This window comes from Pseudophryne corroboree, chromosome 6 (genome assembly GCF_028390025.1).
Source record: "Pseudophryne corroboree isolate aPseCor3 chromosome 6, aPseCor3.hap2, whole genome shotgun sequence".
Lineage (NCBI taxonomy): Eukaryota > Metazoa > Chordata > Amphibia > Anura > Myobatrachidae > Pseudophryne > Pseudophryne corroboree.
In genome coordinates, this window is record NC_086449.1 from 518,214,297 (window position 1) to 518,240,593 (window position 26,297).

At 43.6% G+C, this 26,297-nt stretch overlaps 1 protein-coding gene across 1 annotated transcript in view; it reads right to left on the reverse strand.

Moving 5' to 3' along the window:
- The window catches only part of MYRFL (myelin regulatory factor like), a 250,541-nt gene that overhangs the window by 26,173 nt on the left and 198,071 nt on the right, over positions 1-26,297 (reverse strand). Inside the window, exon 23 of the mRNA XM_063927477.1 lies at positions 19,630-19,738. Coding sequence (XP_063783547.1) covers positions 19,630-19,738 — 109 coding nt within the window. The remainder of the gene's footprint in view (positions 1-19,629; positions 19,739-26,297) is intronic.

The window sequence follows — 26,297 nt, forward strand, 5'->3', positions numbered from 1 at the left end:
CCAGCCAGCCAGATCAGTGAGTTAATGGAAAAAGTGAGTGAAAGAAAGAAAGTGTGTGTGTGTGTGTGTGTGTGTGTGTGTGTGTGTATATATGTGAGAGTGTGTGTGTTAGTGTGTGTATATTTGTGTGTGCGGGCAGTGGCGTCAGACTGTCTTTAGGTTGGGGGGTAGAGATCTTTAGCTCTCGCTGTACCAACCCCTCCAGTGTTCTGTCACTGTGTCACCCCCACCGTGTTCTGTCACCATGTCACCCCCCAATGTTCTGTCACCGAGTCACCCCCCGTGTTCTGTCACCGTGTCACCCCCCCATGTTCTGTCACCGTGTCACCCCCATGTTCTGTCACCGTGTCACCCCCCCATGTTCTGTCACTGCATCACACCCCCGTATTCTGTCACCGTGTCACCCCCCCCATGTTCTGTCACCAAGTCACCCCCCAGTGTTCTGTCACCGTGTCACACCCCCGTATTCTGTCACCGTGTCACCCCCCCATGTTCTGTCACCATGTCACCCCCCCATGTTCTGTCACCGTATCACACCCCAGTGTTCTGTCATCCGTGTCACCCCATGTTCTGTCACCATGTCACCCCCCCATGTTCTGTCACTGTGTCACACCCCAGTGTTCTGTCACCGTGTCACCCCATGTTCTGTTACCGTGTCACCCCCCCATGTTCTGTCACTGTCACCCCCCGTGTTCTGTCACTGTCACCCCCCGTGTTCTGTCACTGTCACCCCCCGTGTTCTGTCACTGTCACCCCCCGTGTTCTGTCACTGTCACCCCCCGTGTTCTGTCACTGTGTCACCCCATGTTCTGTCATCGTGTCACCCCCCCTGTGCTCTGTCACTGTGTCACACCCCCGTGTTCTATCACTGTGTCACATCTTTCCCCAGGGGCCATAAGACACTGGATAATTTGCTTGCTGCGCAATGATTATCCCAAATAAAATGTTAATGTGTAAAAGGGGGCTCTACCTGCTGTAATGTGTAAAAGGGAGCTCTACCTTCCGTACTGTGTAAAAAGGGGGCAGTACCGTCCATAATGTGTATAAGGGAGCTCTACCTGCCATAATGTGTGTAAAAGGGGCTCTACCTGGTATAATGTGTGTAAGTGGCGCTACTGTGTTGCGCAATTTGAATAATGGAGACTATTGAGCAGCCTAATATGAATCTATTCTTTTTTGGCCATGCCCCTTCCACATGAAGCCACGTCCCTATATTTTTGGCACGTGGGGGGGGGGGGGAGCTGCTATTTTGTGTGTGGCCCTCGGATACTGACAAAAAAGCATCAAGTGGCCCCTCAGCTGAAATAATTGCCCACCCCTGCTTTAGAGCTTAATCCTTTAAAGGAACTCCCTCCAGAAGTTTACTAAATGTTATCAACAATACCTTACACGTTGTGGACTACAGGGCCCAATGATGTTAAAGAAATCCTACATTCTCCACCAGTAAGTGTAATACTCAAAACAACGGCAGAGATTCTCAGTAAGCCACAATACCCCCTAAAACTTAAAGAAGATGAAGGTGTGTTCCCGGTAATTCAGGAATGACTACAATAAGGGGTGTTGGTCAAAACACAAAGTCAAGTGAACACACCCATATTTCTTGTACACAAAAGAAATGGGAGGAGTTACAGGCTTGTGCAAGACCTTAGAGCTATCAATGCTGTTGTTGCACCATTGCATGCTGTAATACTAAATCCTACCACTATTTTAATGCAAATGCCCTCATACAGCACACACTTCTTTGTGATTGACTTATGTTCTGCATTCTTTTCTGTACGAATACATCCCAATAGTCAATATATTTTTGCATTTAACTACCGGGGTACATAATACACCTGGGCTAGAATTCCATAGGGATTTTTAAACAGTCCTATGATTGTCAGTCAAACCCTAGCCAATAACTTACAGGCCCTTACCTTTCCAGGTGAATAAACATTAATTCAATATGTAGATGATTTGTTACTATGTTCCCCAAATTTTTAAACATCACTTAAAGGTACAGCAGAACTTTTGACATTTCTTCTTAACAATGGACACAAGGTATCTAAAGACACAGTACAACTCTCAAATAAAGGTTTCTTATATTGGCCATTGCCTGTGTGAAGGCCTCAGACATCTATCTCCTGAAGCCATTCAAGATATCAGGTTGCATATTAACAAAAAAATTAAGGGGCTTCCTGAGAATGGTGGGTTACTGTAGGAATTGGATACCTAATTATTCTCAGTTGACTACTCCTCAATATTAGTTGACCAAAGCTGCTATGTCTGAGACTCTGGTACATACAAACCAGACTAGGCTGCTATTTCAAGAACTGAAGGATGACCTCATATGAATCCCAGCTTTAGGGTTACCTAACTGTAAGCAAGATTTTTCCATATACTGTCAAGAATGCTTGGAACATGCCACAGAAGTTCTTACACAGTTGCACGTGGGTAAACAAAAACCAGTTGCCTATTTCAGTACCAAACTAGACCCGGTTGCAAAAGGATACCTTTATGTATGAGAACAATAACAGCAGCAGCATTGTTGATAGACAAATCAGCAGACATTGTTTTAGGTACAACCTTAAAGTCTATGTTTCCCATGCTATAGCAGCCCTACTCACTTGCCAGAAAATTACATATGTCACCACTGCACACCTAAAATGGAACTGTCCCTTATTGTGTCCACAAACATTACTCTGATTAAGTGTAATGTCTTGAACCCAGCCACATTACTACCTGTTAATAAAACTGATGAGTGCCAGAGAAAGAAATGGGGAATAGAACAGGAAACCTCTCATGACTGTCTAAAACATGTAGATGAACAATGCACCCCAAGGTTAGACTTGGAAGAATTACCACTTCAAGACCCTGACTTTTTTCCTCTCCACTGTTACCTTCACACTCAGCACAGTTTGCAGAGCTAAAAGCATTTACAAAAGCATGCCAACTGACAGAGGGAAAAAGTGTAAAAATATACACAGTCAGCAAATATGCCTTTGGTGTGGTCCATGATTTTGGAGAATTGAGAAAACAAAGAGACTTTCTGACAGCAGCAGGCAATCAAACTGCATATGCAGAAGCAGCAAAGGAGTTGCAAGATGCTATACAATTACTTTCTTAAATTGCAGTCATTAAATGCCAAGCACATATGTCAGAACATAATGAGATCACGAAAGGGAATTATAGAGTAGACACTGACGCAAATGCAGCAGCACATAAGGAGGTTACGAAAGGAAATATTTGTATATCTATAGATATAAGTATACCCAGTGAACAAACATTAATAAAAATGCTAAAGGTTTGTGATTTACAGGAAAGGACTAAGTGGGAAAATGCAGAGTGTACTCAAGACAATGAAGGCTTGTGGTGAAGCTCTGAATGTAAGCCTGTTGCCCCAAAATCACTCATGCCAGCATTGGCACAATTTTCCCATGGTCTGACCCATGCAGGTAAGCTGGCCATGAAAAGTCGGATTCAGAGCTACTGGTATACATATGGCTTTGTATTTCAGCCAGATATTGTGCTTATTGTATCATCTGTTTGCAGAAGAATGCAGGCAAACCAGTCAAGACAATACCTTCACATCTTCCCCAAAAAACTTGTCCTTTCCAAATCATACAGATGGATTTCACTCAGCTTTCAAAGGATAGGATGCTTCAATATGTATTAGTATGTGTAGATTTGTCCTCAGGCTGGGTAGAGGGATATGCTGAAGATAATGCAACAGCATCAATTACTGTAAAGAAATTGTTTTGGAATTTTTCTGTAGATATGGCATAGCTTATATCATCTGACCATCACATGCATTTTACCAGCCTAGTTTTTGAAAATATGTGCCAACTTCTTTGAATAAAGCAACAGTTGCATACTGTATATCATCTGTAATCTAGCGACAAAGTTGAACATTACAATGGGATCATTAAAAACATGTACTGTAGACTAGTTTGCAGTGGTCAGAAGCTTTTCCATTAGCCCTACACTCAATCAGAGTCACCCCTAGAGGAGAACTAAGCATTTCCCCTTATGAGATACTGTTTGGGAAGTTACTCAATGTTGTCATTGAAACTGCATATGAATTCAGTAAGAAAAATTACTTAACTGTGAACTATCTTATTTCACTAAGCACCCAGCTGAAGTGAATACATTCTGATGTGATAGGCACACAAACAACTCCAGTGGAAGATGCCTGCCATGAACTACAATCTAGTGATGAGGTGATAGTCCATTTGCTGAGATCAGACTCATTGACAGACTGGTGGGAAGGACCTTACCAAGTCTTGCTGATAACTCCAACTGCTGTAAAGATAAAGGAGAAGATGCCATGGATTCCCGCTACACATTGTAGAATAGTCACGTCTCCTGAGACAGCTCAAGTAGAGCACATTCTCCAAGACACAGCCTCTGCACTTCACAAGTAAAAACACCAAGTAAGTGGTTTTCCAGTCATAATAATACTGGGCCACTTGCCAATGCAGTAACTATGAGAAGATACATAACTCTAAAGGTTACTGTGAAGAACAAGTAAGATCAAGACTATGTTGAACAGAATGATGCTGTTGGGCCATAAGCCAGATATGGGACTATAGTGGTGCACTCTCTCATAAGAAGATCTGGTTGTGATGACATTTGCTTTGATTAAGTATGTCATATACAGTATGTTCTAAATCGTTTGAGTAACATGACAGTCAGTACAGGAACGTCACATAATATGTCTAATGGTACAAATGATGGATTTCAACTGCATTGTGATGGTATGCTAGGAATAATATGTGTACACAAGGATTGGCAAAGGGGAGATCATAAAGTTGATTTCACAGGGAATTCCATGATAGAAATGCATAGTAGAATTGCGAAAACACTTAAGTGTAAATGTTGGATTTGTACTCACATACCCGAGTGTTGAATCAGACATTCCTATCTTAGCTCACTTCATAAACATCACTGACATGATACATATAGAATGGTCATGCCATAAGCTATCAAATGGAAGTCACATTTGTATTAACAATGCTCCTAACATACAGTCTGTGGTGGATTTTGCCTATCTCAAGGTATCAGCAGTAGGTTTAATGTACGCCCCTGCCTTGCACGTAACTGTTGCTACAGGGAGATCTGAGTTCTGCATGACTATAGATAATAAACAAAGTATTGGAAAAAAAAGTTGATTACAAGGAAAAGGGTTTTTTTGTTAGTAAGTTGTATGTGAAAGGACAAGATCTGGGTTATAATAACTGTACAGGAGCAACCTTTGTAACCAAAATGCCTAGTAACTGTTCAATAATCATTCTAAGCTCCTGTTGGTACTCCATAGAAAATGAGTTGTTTTTTTAGCCATGAATAACACCTTGTTTCAATGACAAAAGGATAGTTGTACTTTTGACAATGCAACCTTTACGGATGCAGCAGGAAATAATATGACTTATGTGTAGCCACTGTGGTTCGCTGCTTAGTGACCAGGATGCCACTGTGGCTCTTTCCTGTCTATATTCTGTTAACCACCTAGAAAATAGGATGCTGGCTGCTACATACAGCAGCACACCTGTTTGGAATGTCTCGTAACCTGAATCCAGCCTTATTGCTCCTGTAATGGTTCTCTCTCCCTTTTATTAGGGATCCTGGTCAGTTCTGCACTGCTGGTGATATTCTCTAGTCCCTGCACATAGTGAGTGCATCACACAGTCGCTGTACCCTGTACAGTTCCTAGTCTATCTGTTCCCAAGTCCTGGTTCCCTGCCTTTCTGTACCTGCATTCCTGTATTGTCTCATTCCTCTGTGTGCTGTTCCTGCCAGTCCTGCACCCGTACCCTGTTGGATCCTGCCCTGTACCTGCTATCCTGTGTCCATTCCTGCTCTGTGTCATTGTCTTGCTATGGCCCTTCAGTGACTCTCATGTCTGGTCTTGATCCAAGTCCAGGGTCCAGCAAAGGCTCTGCAATTATATCCTGCCAGCTCTGGTTCTGAGTAAATCCACTTCAGCCATGCCTGTAGTTGCAAATCTGCAGCAAACTACAGTATCTCTGGAACATCTGAACTTGTATTCCAGTCACAGTTTAGCCACTAAGTTTGCAACCTGTCTGTTATTGCAGATTGTGGCCTAGTCACACTACTCATTCAGCTAGTCTTTGCAACTAGGTTCATGCTGTCCCCACTCTGCTTTTAATCACAGTACACACCCAGCACTTGTTTGTTTCCCAGCAGTTAACCATTGCTTGCCTGTGTTCACCTGCAATAAACATTTTGTTACTTTACTTATCATTGTCCTGTTACTAGTGCATATCCAGTCCTGCAGTCTTCAGTCACCATATCTTGTCAAGCCTGTCTGCAGTTACCATTCCTGTATCCAGTCTGCCTGTAATTAGCCCTTGCCTTGCCAGCTGCTACACTCCAAGTTTATTACCTTGTGTTCTCAAGCCTATTGTGTGAGCCCCTACTGCTAGAGGTTTAAATCTAGGCAGCATCTCAAGTAATGATGAGTGCATACAGCTCTAAGGGTACAGGAGCAGCTGTTATTGGCCGCCCTCTCACCAGCTCTAGGGGTCTTACACACATAGCACTGGGGTTCCCTAACAACAGCTTGCTTAAGGCAAACATGGGACTCATTTATACTAAGGTGGCCGGCATGCCTCTGCCTACAGGTATGTATTGGGTATGTGGAAAATGGCTTATTCAGGGATCCCTTTGGTATCCAGTAGACGATGTGTACTTTACTATGGGATTCCCTTTATAAGAGCCACTGATTACTAAGATCAATATTCCAGAAATATACCAGTAGATTATGACTTGGTACCAGTTGATTTGACATACAGATGTAGCCACACTCATCATGGCTACATCTCAGTGAAATTGCACTTTGTTAGGCGCAACCGCGTGCACATCTTAGACATGCACATGCCCCTTTCGCATGAATGGGAGTGGCTAAATACGCGGCTAGGTGAGGTATGCCACGATGAGTGTGGATACACCTGTATCTGAAACACCACATTAGTGAATCATGGAAAAAGTGTTCCAGCAGTTCACTCACCATCTGAGACTCAAAACTGCTGGAACTCTTTTTTCCATTATTCACTATTTATCTTGTAGAAAAGGTGGTGTCCCGAATACTGTCTGTCATGGATCAAATGGCAGGACAATTGATGGTTTGTATTGATCAAATAGTAAATGAGCTGCCCAGGTTTAAAAAGTGGCTTTACAGAATAGAACGGTGCTGGATCATCTGCTGGCAGCTGAAGGTGGTACATGTGCTGTGGTAGGTCAAGAATGTTGTATGTATATAGATGATAATAATGCTGAGATTAGTAAAAATTTGAGAAAGGTGGGAGAATTGCAAAAATATTTAGGAAGATTCTGGAGAGGGTTGGGACCCTATTGGATGGCTGGGTATCGGTGTTACTAAACATTTCTCTGGCATAATACAATATTTTATGTTTAGTGTAATTGTTTTGGGCATGATATACCTGGTTATTGAAAGTGGACTCAAGTAATATTGGTGGGTATCCTGCACAGGACACAACATATATAGACAAACATGTTTAAACCAGCATATCCATAATGAAATCAGGTAAATTACTTATACAATATAAAAGCAGGAGGTGCTCCATGGGATTGAATATCAGATACTCAAAACAAAGGGGGTCATTCCGAGTTGTTCGCTCGCAAGCTGCTTTTAGCAGCATTGCACACGCTAAGCCGCCGCCTACTGGGAGTGAATCTTAGCATAGTAAAATTGCGAACGAAAGATTAGCAGAATTGCGAATAGACACTTCTTAGCAGTTTCTGAGTAGCTCCAGACTTACTCGGCATCTGCGATTAGTTCAGTCAGTTTCGTTCCTGGTTTGACGTCACAAACACACCCAGCGTTCGGCCAGACACTCCTCCGTTTCTCCAGCCACTCCCGCGTTTTTCCCAGAAACGGTAGCGTTTTTTCGCACACACCCATAAAACGGCCTGTTTCCACCCAGAAACACCCACTTCCTGTCAATCACATTACGATCACCAGAACGAAGAAAAAACCTTGTAATGCCGTGAGTAAAATACCTAACTGCATAGCAAATTTACTTGGCGCAGTCGCACTGCGGACATTGCGCATGCGCATTAGCGACTAATCGCTCCGTTGCGAGAAAAAAATAACGAGCGAACAACTCGGAATGACCCCCAAAATAAGGATCATAAAGATGATCCTAAGAAGACATAATCAACCAATTTGAAGTTAATTAAAACATAACTTTTACTTTCTCTATTCTAAAATAACCAATAATGGCATAAATGGACATACATTACATATCTCTGCACATGTTAAATCTGCCTCCCCTGCAGTGCACATGGTTTTGCCCAATTGCTAACAAAATTCCTGCTGCGATCAACTCAGAATTACCCCCATAATTGCTACTGATGTGTTATAGTCTCAAACAAGTCAAATTGAGTACAATGGGGCAGATGTATTAACCTGGAGAAGGCATAAAGAAGTGATAAACCAGTGATATGTGCAAGGTGATAAAGGTACCAGCCAATCAGATCCTAACTGTTAATTTACATATTGGAGCTGATTGGCTGGTGCCTGTATCACCTTGCACATATCACTGGTTTATCACTTCCTTATGCCTTCTCCAGGTTAATACATCTGCACCATTGTATCATGCATAGTTAAAGAATACAATTTCCTTCAAACAAGTCCAAATACCATATATCATGCGTAATTAAAACGTACAATTTCCAAGCTTTCTGCTACACAATGGGGCTGATTCAGACCTGATCGGTACTGTGCATTTTCGCACAGCAGCGATCAGAGAATTGGTAACATCTATCAAAAGAAAAAATCAAATAGAATAAAAAAATAGATAAAGTTAGACCAGCAACATCATCCTCATTAACATAGTATTCGAGGTTGAAAAGAGGCAAAATGCCCATCGCATTCAACCTGTTTATTACTGTGTAATATTTTAAAAATAAAATAAAAATAAATCTAAAAATAAAAATCAAGATAAACATGGTAATTACAAAACCACAGAAGAAAATCCATGGAGCCTGTAAAACTCCACTAAGTAAAGACCCTGAATCGGAGACCCAAATGTAACTCTGTCTTAATAGTTCAACTTCAGAGTAAAATGTAATCATTAGTCTGCAATATGGGTGAGCCTTATGTGACTTTCTACATCTGTCTGTAAACTGTATAATGATGATAATATACAGTAAGGTAAGCATTATATATCAGGAGGGTACTATCTTTCTGCAAATATCTACAGAATATATCTTGTAAATAATAATGTACAATATAGGTAAGTATTGCTATCTGCAGCTGCCAAATGTTATAAATATGCATGCATTTAGCACCCCACATTCTGGCTCCTCAACAGAATAAAAATTATTAAGAAAAGTACGAAACAGGAAGAACAATGTACAATATAAGTTGAATTAATATACAACAAGGGTAAGTATTTCTTTCTGCAGCCGTCTGCTAGTGTTAAAAATATGTGTGCAATAAGCACGCCTAATTCAGGCAAACTTCCAAAATGATGATTAGGTAAATGATATAAGAAAAGTCAGATTGTAACATGTACAACAAAGGTAAGTCTTTCTTTCTGCAGCTATCTGCTGGTGTTCAAAATATGCGTGCGACAAGCAGGCCTAGTTCGGGCAAATTGGCAAAATGATGATCAGGTAAGTGATATGAGAACTCAGACCGTAACATGTACAACAGAGGTAAGTATTTCCTTCTGCAGCTATCTGTTGGTGTTCAAAAATATGCGTGCCTCGTTCAGGCAAATTGCCAAAATGATGATCAGGTAAGTAATATAAGAAAAATCAGACCATAACATAATACATTAGAGATCTAATAACTGTTGTTTCAAGGAAAGATACATTAGCCCGCAACTGTTTTCAATGCACAAGTCCATACTGACTTTATTTCAAAATGTAGGGATGTAATGATAGTACCAATTTTGATCATATCCCAAATATAATGGCAATGGAACATCCGCCTTTGTTTTTTGCTCATGCAACCACTGTCTAAAGTAATGTGAAAAACCTTTCAATGTTCCTCTTCACATTTGAGTGTGTCTATTGATTAATAAAATGATGAAAAAGAAAATAATGAAATGTGAATATTCCTATCACAAAATGAAAGAAAGAAAATATTATGAGTGTTATACTAATTATAAAACTTGAAATATACACATATCAGCAAGATACAGTAGTGAAGTTGACGTGCATATGTGAAAAATAAAGTGAAAATGACCAAAACAAAGTGTAGTGACTCATGTGGTGCAACAAAATAAACCCGTTAAAATATATATATATATATATATATATATATATATATATGTATATATTACCTAGATTAGAATAGTGGCTGCTGGAAATGATAAAGTGATAAAGACAGTATATGGAAAAACATTTTAAGGGGAGAGGACATCTCTGAGTCCTTCAGAGTAGAAATTGTACACATAAGCCTTAAAGAAAGACATTATAATTGCTGTGTTCCTTGAGATCTTCAGGTCCCAGTGTGCCTAACATAAATGTCCATTTACTTTCCTTTTGAAGAAGCTCTTTAGTCGTGTCTCCTCCCCTGATGTTAGGTTTGATTTTGTCCAGACAGAATACCTCATTTTGTGTGAGGGATTTTTATGAAAATGTCTGGCGACAGTTGTAATTTGTTTCATATTCACCAGGTCTCTCGCTGCATTCCTAATAGTTCCACAGTGTTCCAAAATCCTCTGCTTTAACATCCTTGTTGTCATGCCTTTGTATTTTTTACCACAAGTAAAGGTGATACAGTAAATTACATTAGTTGTTATGCAATTGAAGAATTTGATCTTATGCTTTGTTCCATATTTATCCGTGATCTCTTTTACTTTATCCATATACTTGCAAGCCTTGCAAGTAACATAAGGGTGGTTTCCACATATTGAGCATTGTTTGTAGGGTTTAGAAATTTAATGACTTTGGACCAATATATCCCTTAAATTTGGGGATTTTCTCCAGCTCATGGAGACGGATTGCTCAAGTTTTGTAGCTTTACGGGTTGGACAGTAGCAAATGCCAATGTTTCTGTATGGCTGTTTTGAGTTCTCTCCAATCACTGTAGAAGTCTCCAACAAATCGAATGGTATTTGAGTCAGTGGCTTTCTTATTCCTGAAAAATAAGGGTTCCTCTGTCCACCTTCATGAGAGATTTTTTTTAGCTTTTTTGATGAATCTATGGCTATATCCTCTTTCTCTTAACTTAGTAGTTAGTTCTTTACTCTGTTCCAGGAATTCTTGTTTGTCCGAACAGTTGCGTTTAAGACTGAGGAATTCGCCCTTGGGTATATTATTGACAGTGGGTGGGAAATGTGAACTTGAATTATGTAAAACACTGTTAGTAGCAGTTTTTTTGCAATACAGTTTAATTGCAAGAGTATTGTTGGTACCATGATATATCGGAAGATCCAGAAAGGAGATACTGTCTCTGCTATATTCAGAGGTGCATTTGAGATTCAAATTGTTGGTATTGAGTTTGTTGATAAAACTCCCAAGCAGTTCTTCCGGGCCATCCCATATAAAAAGGACATCTTCTATATAGCGGAACCACATAATGACGTGTCTCGTTAATTCTTCACAGTTTTCAGAAAACACTTCCTCCCTTTCCCACCACCCCAGGAAAAGGTTGGCATATGTAGGCGCACAGGCCGCATCGAACGTGGACCTCTGATTTGTGTATAATGTTACAAGGGACTCAGAAAACAAATGTACAGAGAAAAATGACTATCGTTCTAGATCAGAATACCCCAACAGACCAGGATGTACAGGAAGAGCAGAGATCACACATTCTGTATAGTGAACTGAAGAAATGATGAGAGTCTGCAAATACAGAAAAATGATCCTACATACACTATGAGACGCTGGAAGCAGGTAGAGAGAGAAGGGAGAATGTGGAACATGTGAATTTTTATATACAAACTCGGAGATGACAATGAGGGAAGTAGTAATGAAGAATATGTTAGACAGGAATTATGCAGCAAGGTTCAATTAGCTGTACTGTCACTCTCTTAGCCACACCAGAAGGATCACATAAAATTATAGGGATACACCTGTCTGGTGTGGTGAGTATCAGCTCTTAACCCAATCCCTCTGAATCTACCATTTTCCTTTGTTATATGTCATCCTAAAACCTCCTTAGTAATTAAGATTGGAACTTTTCTGATTTGTGTTTTAGAATGTAGAGTATATCAGCAGAGAGAGGAATAATTTGGATAACTGAACCCAAAATGGACGCTAATTGTTCAACGTTCTATGATAAAGTAGCTTTGAATTTAAATGTATTTTTAAAATGTTTGCAGAGATCTTGTATTTTGCAGTAACTTGCATATTTTATGAAGAAATATATCCAGCTGCCAATGAATCATAAGCATATGATATACTGTGGTTAGCTAAATTCATTAGAATAGAAAAGTGAAAATTTTAGAAGTTAGCATTTTATATGATACTGTACTCATAATCATGAGTTTGGAAGCCTTCCACTAGGGGAGTGTATCTTAATTGGGGTTACAGTCGTTAGGTCGACACTCATTAGGTCGACCACTGAAGGTCGACAATGCCATTAGGTCGACATGAGTTTTTCACTTTTTCTCTGACGTCCTAGTGGATGCTGGGAACTCCGTAAGGACCATGGGGAATAGACGGGCTCCGCAGGAGACTGGGCACTCTAAGAAAGAATTAGGACTACTGGTGTGCACTGGCTCCTCCCTCTATGCCCCTCCTCCAGACCTCAGTTAGAATCTGTGCCCGGCTCGAGCTGGTTGCACACTAGGGGCTCTCCTGAGCTTCTAGTAAAGAAAGTATTTATTAGGTTTTTTATTTTCAGTGAGATCTGCTGGCAACAGACTCACTGCTACGAGGGACTTAGGGGAGAGAAGCGAACCTACCTGCTTGCAGCTAGCTTGGGCTTCTAGGCTACTGGACACCATTAGCTCCAGAGGGATCGAACACAGGCCCAGCCTCGGGTCGTCCGGTCCCGGAGCCGCGCCGCCGTCCCCCTTGCAGAGCCAGAAGCAAGAAGAACGTCCTGGAAATCGGCGGCTGAAGACTCCGGTCTTCATTAAGGTAGCGCACAGCACTGCAGCTGTGCGCCATTGCTCCCTATGCACACCACATACTCCGGTCACTGATGAGTGCAGGGCGCTGGGGGGGGGGGCTATCTCCCTCAGCACACTGGCGCCATTTCCTCTTCACAGCTCCGCTGGAAGACAGCTCCCCAGGCTCTCCCCTGCAGTTTCCAGGCTCAAAGGGTAAAAAAAGAGAGGGGGGGCACTAAATTTAGGCGCAAAACTGTATTGTATAGCTGCTATAGGGAAAATCACTTTCTGTAATAGTGTAAATCCCTGTTTATATAGCGCTGTGGTGTGTGCTGGCATACTCTCTCTCTGTCTCCCCAAAGGACTTTGTGGGGTCCTGTCCTCAGTCAGAGCATTCCCTGTGTGTGTGCGGTGTGTCGGTACAGCTGTGTCGACATGTTTGATGAGGAGGCTTATGTGGAGGCGGAGCAGGTGCCGATAAATGTGATGTCACCCCCTGCGGGGTCGACACCAGAGTGGATGGATATGTGGAAGGTTTTACACGACAGTGTCAACTCCTTACATAAAAGGTTCGATGACATAACAGCTGTGGGACAGCCGGCTTCTCAGCCAGTGCCTGCCCAGGCGTCTCAAAGGCCATCAGGGGCTCAAAAACGCCCGCTACCTCAGATGGCAGACACAGATGTCGACACGGAGTCTGACTCCAGTGTCGACGAGGATGAGACATATACACAATCCACAAGGGGCATCCGTTGCATGATTACGGCAATAAAAAATGTGTTGCACATTTCTGACATTAACCCAGGTACCACTAAAAAGGGTATTATGTTTGGGGAGAAAAAGCAACCAGTGGTTTTTCCCCCATCAGATGAGTTGAATGAAGTGTGTGAAGAAGCGTGGGCTTCCCCCGATAAGAAACTAGTGATTTCTAAAAAGTTACTGATGGCGTACCCTTTCCCGCCAGAGGACAAGTTACGTTGGGAGACATCCCCGAGGGTGGATAAAGCGCGCACACGCTTGTCAAAAAAGGTGGCACTGCCGTCTCAGGATACGGCCGCCTTAAAGGAGCCTGCGGATAGAAAGCAGGAGGCTATCCTGAAGTCTGTATATACACACTCAGGTACTATACTGAGACCTGCTATTGCTTCAGCATGGATGTGCAGTGCTGCAGCAGCGTGGTCTGATTCCCTGTCTGATAACATTGATTCCCTTGACAGGGACACTATATTGCTAACCATAGAGCATATTAAAGACGTAGTCTTATCTATGAGAGATGCACAGAGGGATATTTGCCGGCTGGCATCTAGAATTAATGCAATGTCCATTTCTGCCAGGAGAGTATTATGGACTCGGCAGTGGACAGGTGATGCGGATTCTAAAAGGCACATGGAGGTTTTGCCTTACAAGGGTGAGGAATTGTTTGGGGATGGTCTCTCAGACCTCGTTTCCACAGCAACAGCTGGGAAGTCGACATTTTTACCTCAAGTTCCCTCACAGCCTAAGAAAGCACCGTATTATCAGGTACAGTCCTTTCGGCCCCAGAAAGGCAAGCGGGTTAAAGGCGCGTCCTTTCTGCCCAGAGGCAGGGGTAGAGGGAAAAAGCTGCACCATACAGCCAGTTCCCAAGAACAAAAATCCTCCCCTGCTTCCACTAAATCCACCGCATGACGCTGGGGCTCCACTGGTGGAGCCAGGTGCGGTGGGGGCCCGTCTCCGGAACTTCAGCGACCGGTGGGTTCGCTCACAGGTGGATCCCTGGGTTCTACAAGTGGTATCTCAGGGATACAAGCTGGAATTCGAGACGTCTCCCCCTCGCCGTTACCTCAAATCAGCCTTGCCAGCTACTCCCCAGGACAGGGAGGTAGTGCTGGCGGCAATTCACAAGCTGTATCTCCAGCAGGTGATAATAAAAGTTATCCTCCTTCAACAGGGACGGGGTTACTATTCCACAATGTTTGTGGTACCGAAACCAGACGGTTCGGTGAGACCCATTCTAAATTTGAAATCCTTGAACACTTATATAAGGAAGTTCAAGTTCAAAAGGGAATCGCTCAGGGGGGTTATTGCAAGCCTGGAAGAGGGGGATTACATGGTATCACTGGACATCAAGGATGCTTACCTACAAGTCCCCATTTACCCGCCTCACCAGGTGTACCTCCGTTTTGTGGTACAGGACTGCCATTACCAATTCCAGACGTTGCCGTTTGGTCTGTCCACGGCACCGAGGGTATTTACCAAAGTAATGGCCGAAATGATGATACTCCTTCGAAAGAAGGGAGTTATAATTATCCCGTACTTGGACGATCTCCTTATAAAGGCGAGGTCCAGGGAGCAGTTGTTGGTCGGAGTAGCACTATCTCAGGAAGTGCTACAACAGCACGGCTGGATTCTGAATATCCCAAAGTCGCAGCTGGTTCCTACGACGCGTCTGCTGTTCCTGGGTATGATTCTGGACACAGAACAGAAGAAGGTGTTTCTCCCGGAGGAGAAGGCCAAGGAGTTGTCATTTCTGGTCAGAGACCTCCTGAAACCAAAACAGGTGTCGGTGCATCACTGCACGCGAGTCCTGGGAAAGATGGTAGCTTCTTACGAGGCAATTCCATTCGGCAGGTTCCATGCAAGGATCTTTCAGTGGGATCTGTTAGACAAGTGGTCCGGATCGCATCTTCAGATGCATCGGCTGATCACCCTGTCCCCGAGGGCCAGGGTGTCTCTGCTGTGGTGGCTGCAGAGTGCTCATCTTCTCGAGGGCCGCAGATTCGGCATACAGGACTGGGTCCTGGTGACCACGGATGCAAGCCTCCGAGGTTGGGGGGCAGTCACTCAGGGAAGAAACTTCCAGGGACAATGGTCGAGTCAGGAGGCTTCTCTACACATAAATATTCTGGAACTAAGGGCCATTTACAATGCCCTAAGTCAGGCAAGACCCCTGTTTCAAAACCAGCCGGTGCTGATTCAGTCAGACAACATCACGGCGGTCGCCCATGTAAACCGACAGGGCGGCACAAGAAGCAGGATGGCGATGGCAGAAGCCACAAGGATTCTCCGATGGGCGGAAAATCACGTGATTGCACTGTCAGCAGTGTTCATTCCGGGAGTGGACAACTGGGAAGCAGACTTCCTCAGCAGGCACGACCTCCACCCGGGAGAGTGGGGACTTCATCCAGAAGTCTTCCAGCTGATTGTAAATCGTTGGGAAAGGCCACAGGTGGACATGATGGCGTCCCGCCTCAACAAAAAGCTAAAAAGATATTGCGCCAGGTCAAGGGACCCTCAGGCGATAGCTGTGGACGCTCTAGTGACACCATGGGTGTACCAGTCGGTTTATGTGTTCCCTCCTCTTCCTCTCATACAAAAGGTGCTGAGGATAATAAGAAAGAGAGGAGTAAGAACTATACTCATCGTTCCAGATTGGCCAAGAAGTACTTGGTACCCGGAACTACAAGAAATGATCTCAGAGGACCCTTGGCCTCTGCCTCTCAGACAGGACCTGCTACAGCAGGGGCCCTGTCTGTTCCAAGACTTACCGCGGCTGCGTTTCACGGCATGGCGGTTGAACGCCGGATCCTGATGGAAAAGGGCATTCCGGTTGAAGTCATTCCTATGCTGATAAAAGCTAGGAAGGATGTGACAGCAAAACATTATCACCGCATATGGCGAAAATATGTTGCTTGGTGTGAGGCTATGAAGGCCCCAACAGAAGAATTTCAGCTGGGTCGATTTCTGCCCTTCCTACAGTCAGGAGTGACTACGGGCCTAAAATTGGGATCCATTAAAGTCCAGATTTCGGCCCTGTCTATTTTCTTTCAAAAAGAACTGGCTTCACTGCCTGAAGTTCAGACGTTTGTTAAGGGAGTGCTGCATATTCAGCCCCCTTTTGTGCCCCCAGTGGCACCTTGGGATCTCAACGTTGTGTTGGATTTCCTAAAATCACATTGGTTTGAGCCACTTCAGACCGTGGAATTAAAATATCTAACGTGGAAAGTGGTCATGCTTTTGGCCTTGGCTTCGGCTAGGCGGGTGTCAGAATTGGCGGCTTTGTCCTGTAAAAGCCCATATCTGATCTTCCATATGGACAGAGCAGAATTGAGGACTCGTCCCCAATTTCTCCCTAAGGTGGTATCAGCGTTTCATTTGAACCAACCTATTGTGGTGCCTGCGGCTACTAAGGACGTGGAGGCTTCCAAGTTGCTGGACGTAGTCCGGGCCCTGAAAATCTATGTTTCCAGGACGGCTAGAGTCAGAAAGACTGACTCGTTGTTTATCCTGCATGCACCCAACAAGCTGGGTGCTCCCGCTTCTAAGCAGACTATTGCTCGCTGGATCTGCTCCACGATTCAACTTGCACATTCCTAAATCAGTAAAAGCCCATTCCACGAGGAAGGTGGGCTCTTCTTGGGCGGCTGCCCGAGGGGTCTCGGCTTTACAACTTTGCCGAGTTGCGACCTGGTCGGGATCAAACACGTTTGCAAAATTCTACAAGTTTGATACCCTGGCCGAGGAGGACCTTGAGTTTGCTCATTCGGTGCTGCAGAGTCATCCGCACTTTCCCGCCCGTTTGGGAGCTTTGGTATAATCCCCATGGTCCTTACGGAGTTCCCAGCATCCACTAGGACGTCAGAGAAAATAAGAATTTGCTCACCGGTAATTCTATTTCTCGTAGTCCGTAGTGGATGCTGGGCGCCCGTCCCAAGTGCGGATTGTCTGCAATACTTGTATATAGTTATTGCTTAACTAAAGGGTTATTGTTATGAGCCATCTGTTCAGCGAGGCTCAATTGTTATTCATACTGTTAACTGGGTATAGTTATCACGAGTTGTACGGTGTGATTGGTGTGGCTGGTATGAGTCTTACCCGGGTTTCCAAATCCTTTCTTTGTAGTGTCAGCTCTTCCGGGCACAGTTTCCATAACTGAGGTCTGGAGGAGGGGCATAGAGGGAGGAGCCAGTGCACACCAGTAGTCCTAATTCTTTCTTAGAGTGCCCAGTCTCCTGCGGAGCCCGTCTATTCCCCATGGTCCTTACGGAGTTCCCAGCATCCACTACGGACTACGAGAAATAGAATTACCGGTGAGTAAATTCTTATTTTTTTTCATACTTAACGATCCATGTGGACTACGATTGGAATGGTAACCTGTGCCGAGTGAAGTGGTAGTGGAGCGAGGCACCTTGCCCGAAGATGCGAGGGGACACTAATATGGGTTCCCCGTCACTTTACGATGAAAACGACACCAAAAAAAGTTAAAAACCTCATGTTGACCTTTTGACCTGTCAACCTACTACATGTCGACCTAACGCCCATGTCGACCTAATGAGTGTCGACCCAATGACCAATACCCCTTAACTGGCTTATGTTAAAGACAATTTTGGTATATAAGAACTATATAATCAATGTACCATCAGCTTGCAATTGTGATTTTGATTGCTCTGTACGGATGTACATTATAAATCTTAAAGGAGACTTCACTGTATATTCTTTTGAATCATAACACACCATTGAAACTTGCACTTGCTAGGTGCACTGTCTCCATCAGACTATGGTCTCCTATGTTAGAAATTATGCATCTGAGGCTTCATAATGTTTAGTGGCACTCTGACCACATCCCCATAACACACCCATAAGACAGACCACCTCCATCCACTTAGCCACCTCTCTGTCACCTTCTAGTCACGCCCAAAATCTATTCAACACATTTCTGAGACTGTGCATCTTAATCCCAACTGCAACTGTGTGTAAGGATTCTGGATGCTAGTAACATGCATTCAAGTAATTGAAGTAAGAAGAGGGAACCACTGTTTAACTTATAACTTGATGCAAATGTGTAGGTAGTTAAACAGCATGTTGTACATATTTAGAAAAGATACATTTTACACAAATAGAGCTAAACTGAAGCAGCTACAAAATGATAGATGTCTATGCAACAGATGGAACTTCTATCTACAATCTTTCAAAATTAATCCAGCAACAAAGCGGATTTCTTCATCTATACTTGATTACAGGTAGATGTATCAATCTATAGTTAAATATCAAGATATTGGTGATAGTTCTTTTTTTATAAACAATTTAAACGATTATACAGTAATAACAATACAATAGACCTAAAATATACGCAGGGAAAGAATATACAGGTTTTTCAGAAACAAGTTATGGAATAATTGGCCTTAGGCCAACAATAATCAAATCTCCATCAATAAACAGGGTCAGCTGGTGGGTATGACAACTGCTCATCCAGCTCGTTCTCCCCACTGTGCGCCAAAGACAGCTTGCCCCGCTACCTTGGGATCTTCCTCATGCCGCTGCTGGACCTGGTGGCTGTGGCTGGCAATGTGGCCATCGTCACGATCATGTAAGTGGGCGTGGCTATGACTGTTAGGGGGAGGCATTCGCCCCATTCACCCCCCCTCCCCCCTCCTGGATCCGGCCCTGTATACGTGCACACTAGCCAATACTCTCCATGCCCCCAGCTCTGTAGTGATTATACAATGCTGTGGGCACACTTGAAACCTGAAAGTCCCCATTGGCTATAGCCACCTGCTAGCCACTGTGTGTAGGTAAATAGATTCACTTTAATATATGGAATTAAATATATTCTCACCTGAGTTGCCTCTGAAGACTCTTCGCTCTTACTCCTTTTGTATAATCCTTGGTTACAGATATTTCCCAGCCTCATTTTACACTGGTAGACAATCAATGGCTCTGTAGTACTGTAAGAACAAATACAATACAAAAAACAATTAAAAGGAATATGCATCGAATTAACTTTATGCAACTTCATAAACTTCCATTGACTCTTTTTAATCTCATCTATTGGTCTGAAGTGTCTCAAGTAACTGTGATTTCCCCTGCTGCCATTCTTCCTTATAGCTAATTTACTGGGAGATGAGTAACAGCCTCCTCCTGACAACAGTTACACAAAGGGCCTTTAATGGAGGTGGCGTTTCCACAGCAAGATGCTTGACTTCATTTCCTAGGCCAGTGGTTCCCACACTTTCTTGAATCATAGCGCCCTAGATTATCAGCAATTGTTTCACAGAACCCCTAGGCTAAAAGTTTTTATGAATATATAGAGATTTATTACATTTTGCTTACCTGTCATCCTTCGGTTCAGTTATGTGGTAGTGTACAGTTGTGATTCTGACTGTCAATATATAGGCAAAACCAGTGCTAGTGGCTGCCAATCACTTTTAACATAAATAATAGGATTTGGTCCTGGACCACCAATGCGGTGCACTGCTGCAAGAGCCTGGCGACACCCCAGGGTGCTTAGGCACACAGTTTAGGAACCACAGTCCTAGTCTGTACTTCTACAGCTAAAATCTAGTTGTTATGACAAACACCACATGTTTCCTTTGTATCTTTTATTTTATTAGAAAAAAAAATCCTTATCATTGAAACAGTGCTGTATACATAAAGGACTTTTTTTCAAACATAAAACAGGTAACAATCCAATCCCCTCATGAATAATTACTGGATACAATATTCACTGAAAAATGCTGAAGTCTTCCTTTAAAGAAGTTTTGTAAAGCAGCTATTTTTTATTACAAATATAAAGGGGCTTATGCAGAGCTAAAGACCATTTGTGGAGTGTACATTATGTAGAGTGAATTTGCCCTGAGAATAGGTGATGCAGAGTTGCAACCATTTCAATTGAACTGACACTTATGACCGAAGATGTGGAACCAAGTTGTAATGTAATGTAATGGAACGCTCTTACATAGGCAAAGTTCGGAGAGCTTGTGTTCATGTAAATGTGGGCTAAGCAGAGCTGTACATACACAAGAATCCATCCTTAAGAGGCACGTGTATTGTATATAGGGGGTCATTCCGAGTTGATCGCTAGCTGCCATTGTTCGCAGCACAGTGATCAGGCTAAAAATCGTCATTTCTGCGCATGCGTATGGGCCACAATGCGCACACGCGTTGTATGGGTACAAAGCCTGTTGTGGTTGTGCACAGGTTTTTGTAGCGAAGTTGTCAGTCGCACTGACGGCTGCAAGAAGATTGACAGGAAGGGGGCGTTTCTGGGTGTCAACTGACCATTTTCAGGGACTGTTTGCAAAAACGCAGGTGTGGCTGGGCGTTCGCTGTGCGGGTGTTTGGCGTCAAATCCGGACACGAATAGGCTGAAGTGATCGCAAGCGCTGAGTAGGTTCAGAGCTACTCTGAAACTGCACAAAATGTTTTTGCAGAGCTCGGCTGCACAAGCGTTCGCACTTTTGCTAAGCTAAAATACACTCCCCAGTGTGCGGTGGCATAGCGTTTGCACGGCTGCTAAAATTAGCTAGCGAGCGATCAACTCGGAATGACCTCATAGTACATACTTGCCAACCCTCCCAGAAGCCGTGGGAGATTACAGATTTTTAGGGTAATCCTTCGCAGCCCCAAAAGGGTGTGTGACTCTACTACAACCCGACGGCAACAGAGATAAAATCACAAAATACACAACAGCGGTGGAAAGGAGGGCAGGGCTAAAGACACAAATCGTGTCTTTTAGCCCTGCCCCCTACGTATGGACCTGCAAATTGCAGGCATTTCTCTGGCTTGGGGGTAGGGTCTAATGACGTGACAGTCTGGTCCTACCCCACAAAGTGACCTGCTGCATCTCCTCTCCGGGCTTCTCCCAGAGGGGAGAAACAAAGTAGCAAGTATGACAAGAATGACATAGTGTCATGGCACAAGTACAAGGTAACTAGCAGCAAACCAGGAATACACCTAGGTCGCATATTGTACAAATCTGCATATGGGCAAATACATGCACTATTTCCATGCAATGTATGCCCCACTCTGCAGCAGGTCCTAAATGTGTTGGATGCAAATTATTACAAAGAGTCAGTAGTGGACAAAGTTGAGAATTATAACCATATTGCCTAAACTAGAGTATTCCAAACTCTACCATTACAGTCCAAGTTGTAAGGAAATCCATGTTTGAGTCCAAGTGGTTAAATCAAATTGACTGAGGTACTGATTAAGTCACCCGTGCTCAAGCATGTATATCCTTAAAACCTGGACAGTAAAGGCGGCGTTTCGTAAACGCTGGCCTAAATGTTATAGTTCCATTCATAGTAATATCCTTTTTGCTGCTTTTTAGAGTTTATGGCTAAGGCCACACATAGCGTCCAAGTGGGTCCCGCTGAATGGGACCCGCTTGGCCGGGAGGGGAGTTCTGTGTTCATACGGATGCCGCAGAACAGGATCCGGCCAGTGACACACAGGATTTCAATGTAACACAGTACGGAACAGCCGCACTGTGTGAACACATAATTCAAATGTATGTGTTCACATTGAAATCCCGTTGTCCTGCTGTCCAACCCAACCGCAGCATGCTGCAGTTGGACAAGGCAGTGTCGGGACTGTCACATGTGTGGGCGCCTGCACTTTCCTTCCGGCCAAGCGGGTGGCCATAGCCTTAATGATAGGTATTTAAGTGCTGGCTCAAAAACAAATATGTATCACAGTAACTTCTTTGGAGCAAGTAACTATGCAGCATATTAATGAGAAAGCTGCAGTTATCTTATTTTGTGACATCAGTTACACAAGGTGTTTACAATAACATGACCATTCATTTTATATTAGATTGCAGAAGAAAAATGAGAAAAGTGAGAATAATGTAAAAATTATCTTTGAAAGGAGTTCAGTAAATCAACTGCTAATGACAATGAAATCAATCACATTTTCAACACATATAGTGAATGCTTGCAGAAATTAATGAAATCTAATTAAAAATGTGGCTTTACTGATTGTGGATATTTATAACATTTCATCATATAATTTTATTTGCAATATGTTATTTGAAATAAAATTCCAAGTTGAAAGATGTTGCTTGCTATTTACTCACATATAAAATACTAGTTTTCAGAATAAACATGGAAAAATCCACAGCAATGCTAATTTAAGTACAGACTATGGGGTCATTCCGACCCGATCGCACGCTGCGCTTCCTCCCAGCCGTGCAATTGGGTCGGAAATGCGCATGCGTGGCGGCCGCATTGCGCAGGCGCATCGTTGCCCGGTGACGGCCATCGCCAGGCAGCGACGCCGCTAGCGAGGAAAGTGGTCGCAGCGGCGACCGCAAGAAGATTGACAAGAGGAAGGCGGAACCGGGCGGCAACTCACCATTTTCGGGGAGTGGTGAGTCCAACACAGGCGTGTCCAGGCGATTGGAGGGGGATGTCTGACGACAATTCCGGGACCTGTATCGCTGGATCGATTGCACAGGGTAAGTAACTCTTACCCTGGTCTTGGTTTACAGGAAACTTTTTTTGCATAGCAGGGCTGCACAAGCGTTCGCAGCCCTGCTATGCAGAAATACACTCCCCCATAGGCGGCGTCTAGTTGATCGCACGGGCAGCAAAAAGTTGCTACGTGCGATCAACTCGGAATGACCCCCTATCTGTCTTGCCTGGGCTGCTTGGCTTCCTTTACAGTGGGCTAAGGCAGATATACCATACCTAGTTTTGCCCCACAATCCATTGGACCTGTACAGGCTCAATGTCGGTACGGCTACACACATTCTTTCTAGTGATATAAAGGGGTGTGTTACCTTATCTCGGATGAGAAAACTTACTTATAATGATCGCTGTCCTCCGTTCGGCCTCGACTGGAGATGGGAGACTAGCAGGAACACCTGAGCTGCGGCTCAGATGCACTCAAATCCCTGTTGTTCTGAGCCGTTTGGATTCCGCAATGTAATTGATATTGGAGGTTATAAGGCTCTCTCGCTGACTTCAACTACTTCAAATTCATCATATCCTCCTATTGCTCTGCCCTATCTTTCTCCATTTGTATTTCAAGTGTCTCATCTCATCCCAGGTTTCCAATCACCTATACGCAAAAACCCTATTTTGACCTTGAGTGTCTCTCTAACTACCGCCCTCTCTTTCCCTTTGTTTCATGTCTGTAGCTACCTTACCACTTTCCTTACCATCTACTCCCTCCTAGACGCACTCCAGTATGGTTTCCGGACCCTCCACTCCACATAAAACATAAATCACTTAGATCTCTAATGATCTTACTGTAAAATCTAAGGTTCAGTTATTTCTATTCATCCTCCAGCCCATATCTGCAGACTTTGATACAGTAAACATCCTGTCCTCCTTCAGACACGCCAGTCTTTCGGTCTACCCCTGTCCTCTCTCATTTTCCCCAATTCCCCCACCGGGGGAATTTATCATCGGGGGCCCCCTTCCCGCCTGCTGTCACAGTAAGTGCACTATTAGTGTATCCAACCCACACTGTTTCTGACCTGCACTATATCTAACTCACATTGTATCCGGTCCGCACTGTCTGTAACCTGCACTATACCTGACCTGCACTGTACACGACCCACACTGTAACCTGCACTGCACCCGACCTGCACTGTATCCAACCTGCAGGTATGGAACACTATTTTTATGGTTGTGGAGATCTTGGGGAACTGCACAACAAAAAGGCTGATTAATCAGGCCATTACATGGGCACAGATTGCCAGTCATCAGTGGCTCAGGGCCCCCAGGAGGGAGGTACAGACTGGGCACTGAGAATAGGCATGTGCTGGGCACATGTGCACTTGTGTAGGGGGCATCCATGTCTGCTGTTGCTATTTTACACATGGTTTAGGTATTTTTCTGTTCGTTAACTACTACTTTAGAGAAATTAAATGATATTACACGCACTATTCTTAGTAAATTTCTGTGTTGTCTTTTTTCTATTGAAAGTAATTGCGAGTTAGTTTGATTTGTTATTGCTAATACATTACTAATTGCAAAACATTTTTAAACAGAAATAACTGTGATTGTGCCCCTGCTCTACTGCTTAGTTTAGCCAGCCAGCCTCTGGCCTATGTTGTTGAACAATATTGGGAGCTGTGAGGGGGTCAAAATTTACTGGAAATGACTGGAAATAAATCTTATTGAGGTTAATAATACTGTAGAAAGAAAAACAGGCCCAAATTATGTGATTTTAGATCTTTTCTTATGATTTTCCCCAACAAAAAACCCGCAAGGGTGGTTTTGGCAAAACCAAGGGGGTAACTCGGACTGCATCGCAGTCTGAATTTTTTTGTGGGGTGCGTGCACCACGGGAGCCCAGTGAGATGCTAAAAGCACCTCTGGGCTGCGATCACCTCTGCCTGATTGACAGGCAGAGGCGGTCGCGGGGCGGGCATGCTGCGGCGCGGTCCGGACAACGGACCAAGGGGGGGGGGGGCGCGGCAGCTGCGTGATGTCACACACAGTCGCTGTGACCCGGGATGCGGCGGGTAGCACCCTACCAGAGCGCAGGAGCTGCGCAGGCAGGGAGCTACTCGCCAGGTGCAAAAGCATTGCCACCATGCAATGCTTATGCACTAGTGCGGGGGAGGGGGGAGGGGGAAGGGGGCAGAGCCAGATGTTTAGCACACCTAAGATCTCACCAAAAAACCATGACGGGGGCCGGCGCAGATACCTTGTATGTATATGCCTTTCTGACTGGCGTAACCTGTGAGTCATAATGGCCATTTGCACGTAGTGTCACCCTCAAGTAGCTACTAAAGGGTCTATCCATAAAGCAGTGAAAGAAGTGGAGAAGTGAGCCAGTGGAAAAGTTGCCCACAGCAACTAATCAGCTGCTCAGTGCAATTTTATAGTATGCAAATTATAAATGTCACTTCAATGCTGATTGGTTGCCATGGGCAACTTCTCCACTAGCTCACTTCTACACATTTTTCACTGCTTCATGAATAGACCCCTAAGTCAGTTATGTTATGACTTATAATATGTATATATATATATATATATATATATATATATATATATATATATATATATATATATAGAGGATGGAAGGTACGGCACTCCACGCAACTTGAATGAATCACTCTTACAACAGCTTAAAGATAGACAACGTTTCAGGGCTTTTATTATAGCCCTTTCGTCAGGTCAGCTATAAAGGGCTATAATAAAAGCCCTGAAACGTTGTCTATCTTTAAGCTGTTGTAAGAGTGATTCATTCAAGTCGCGTGGAGTGCCGTACCTTCCATCCTCTGTTATTTCCTTGTTCTGGCACCCGGCGCACAGACATTACAAGGGAGAGCCGGACCATCTATTGTATATATATATATATATATATATATATATATACATACACACACAGTATGTTATGAACTGCACTTTTCGCCCGTTTTTAGGTTGAATTTACATTATCAGCAGTTACTATTTCATACTCATCCTATATAATAAAAAGCTAAAACTGCTCCTCATCTCTATGGGGGAACTCAGCTGTTTTTAACACTGGCGGCCACTAGATGGC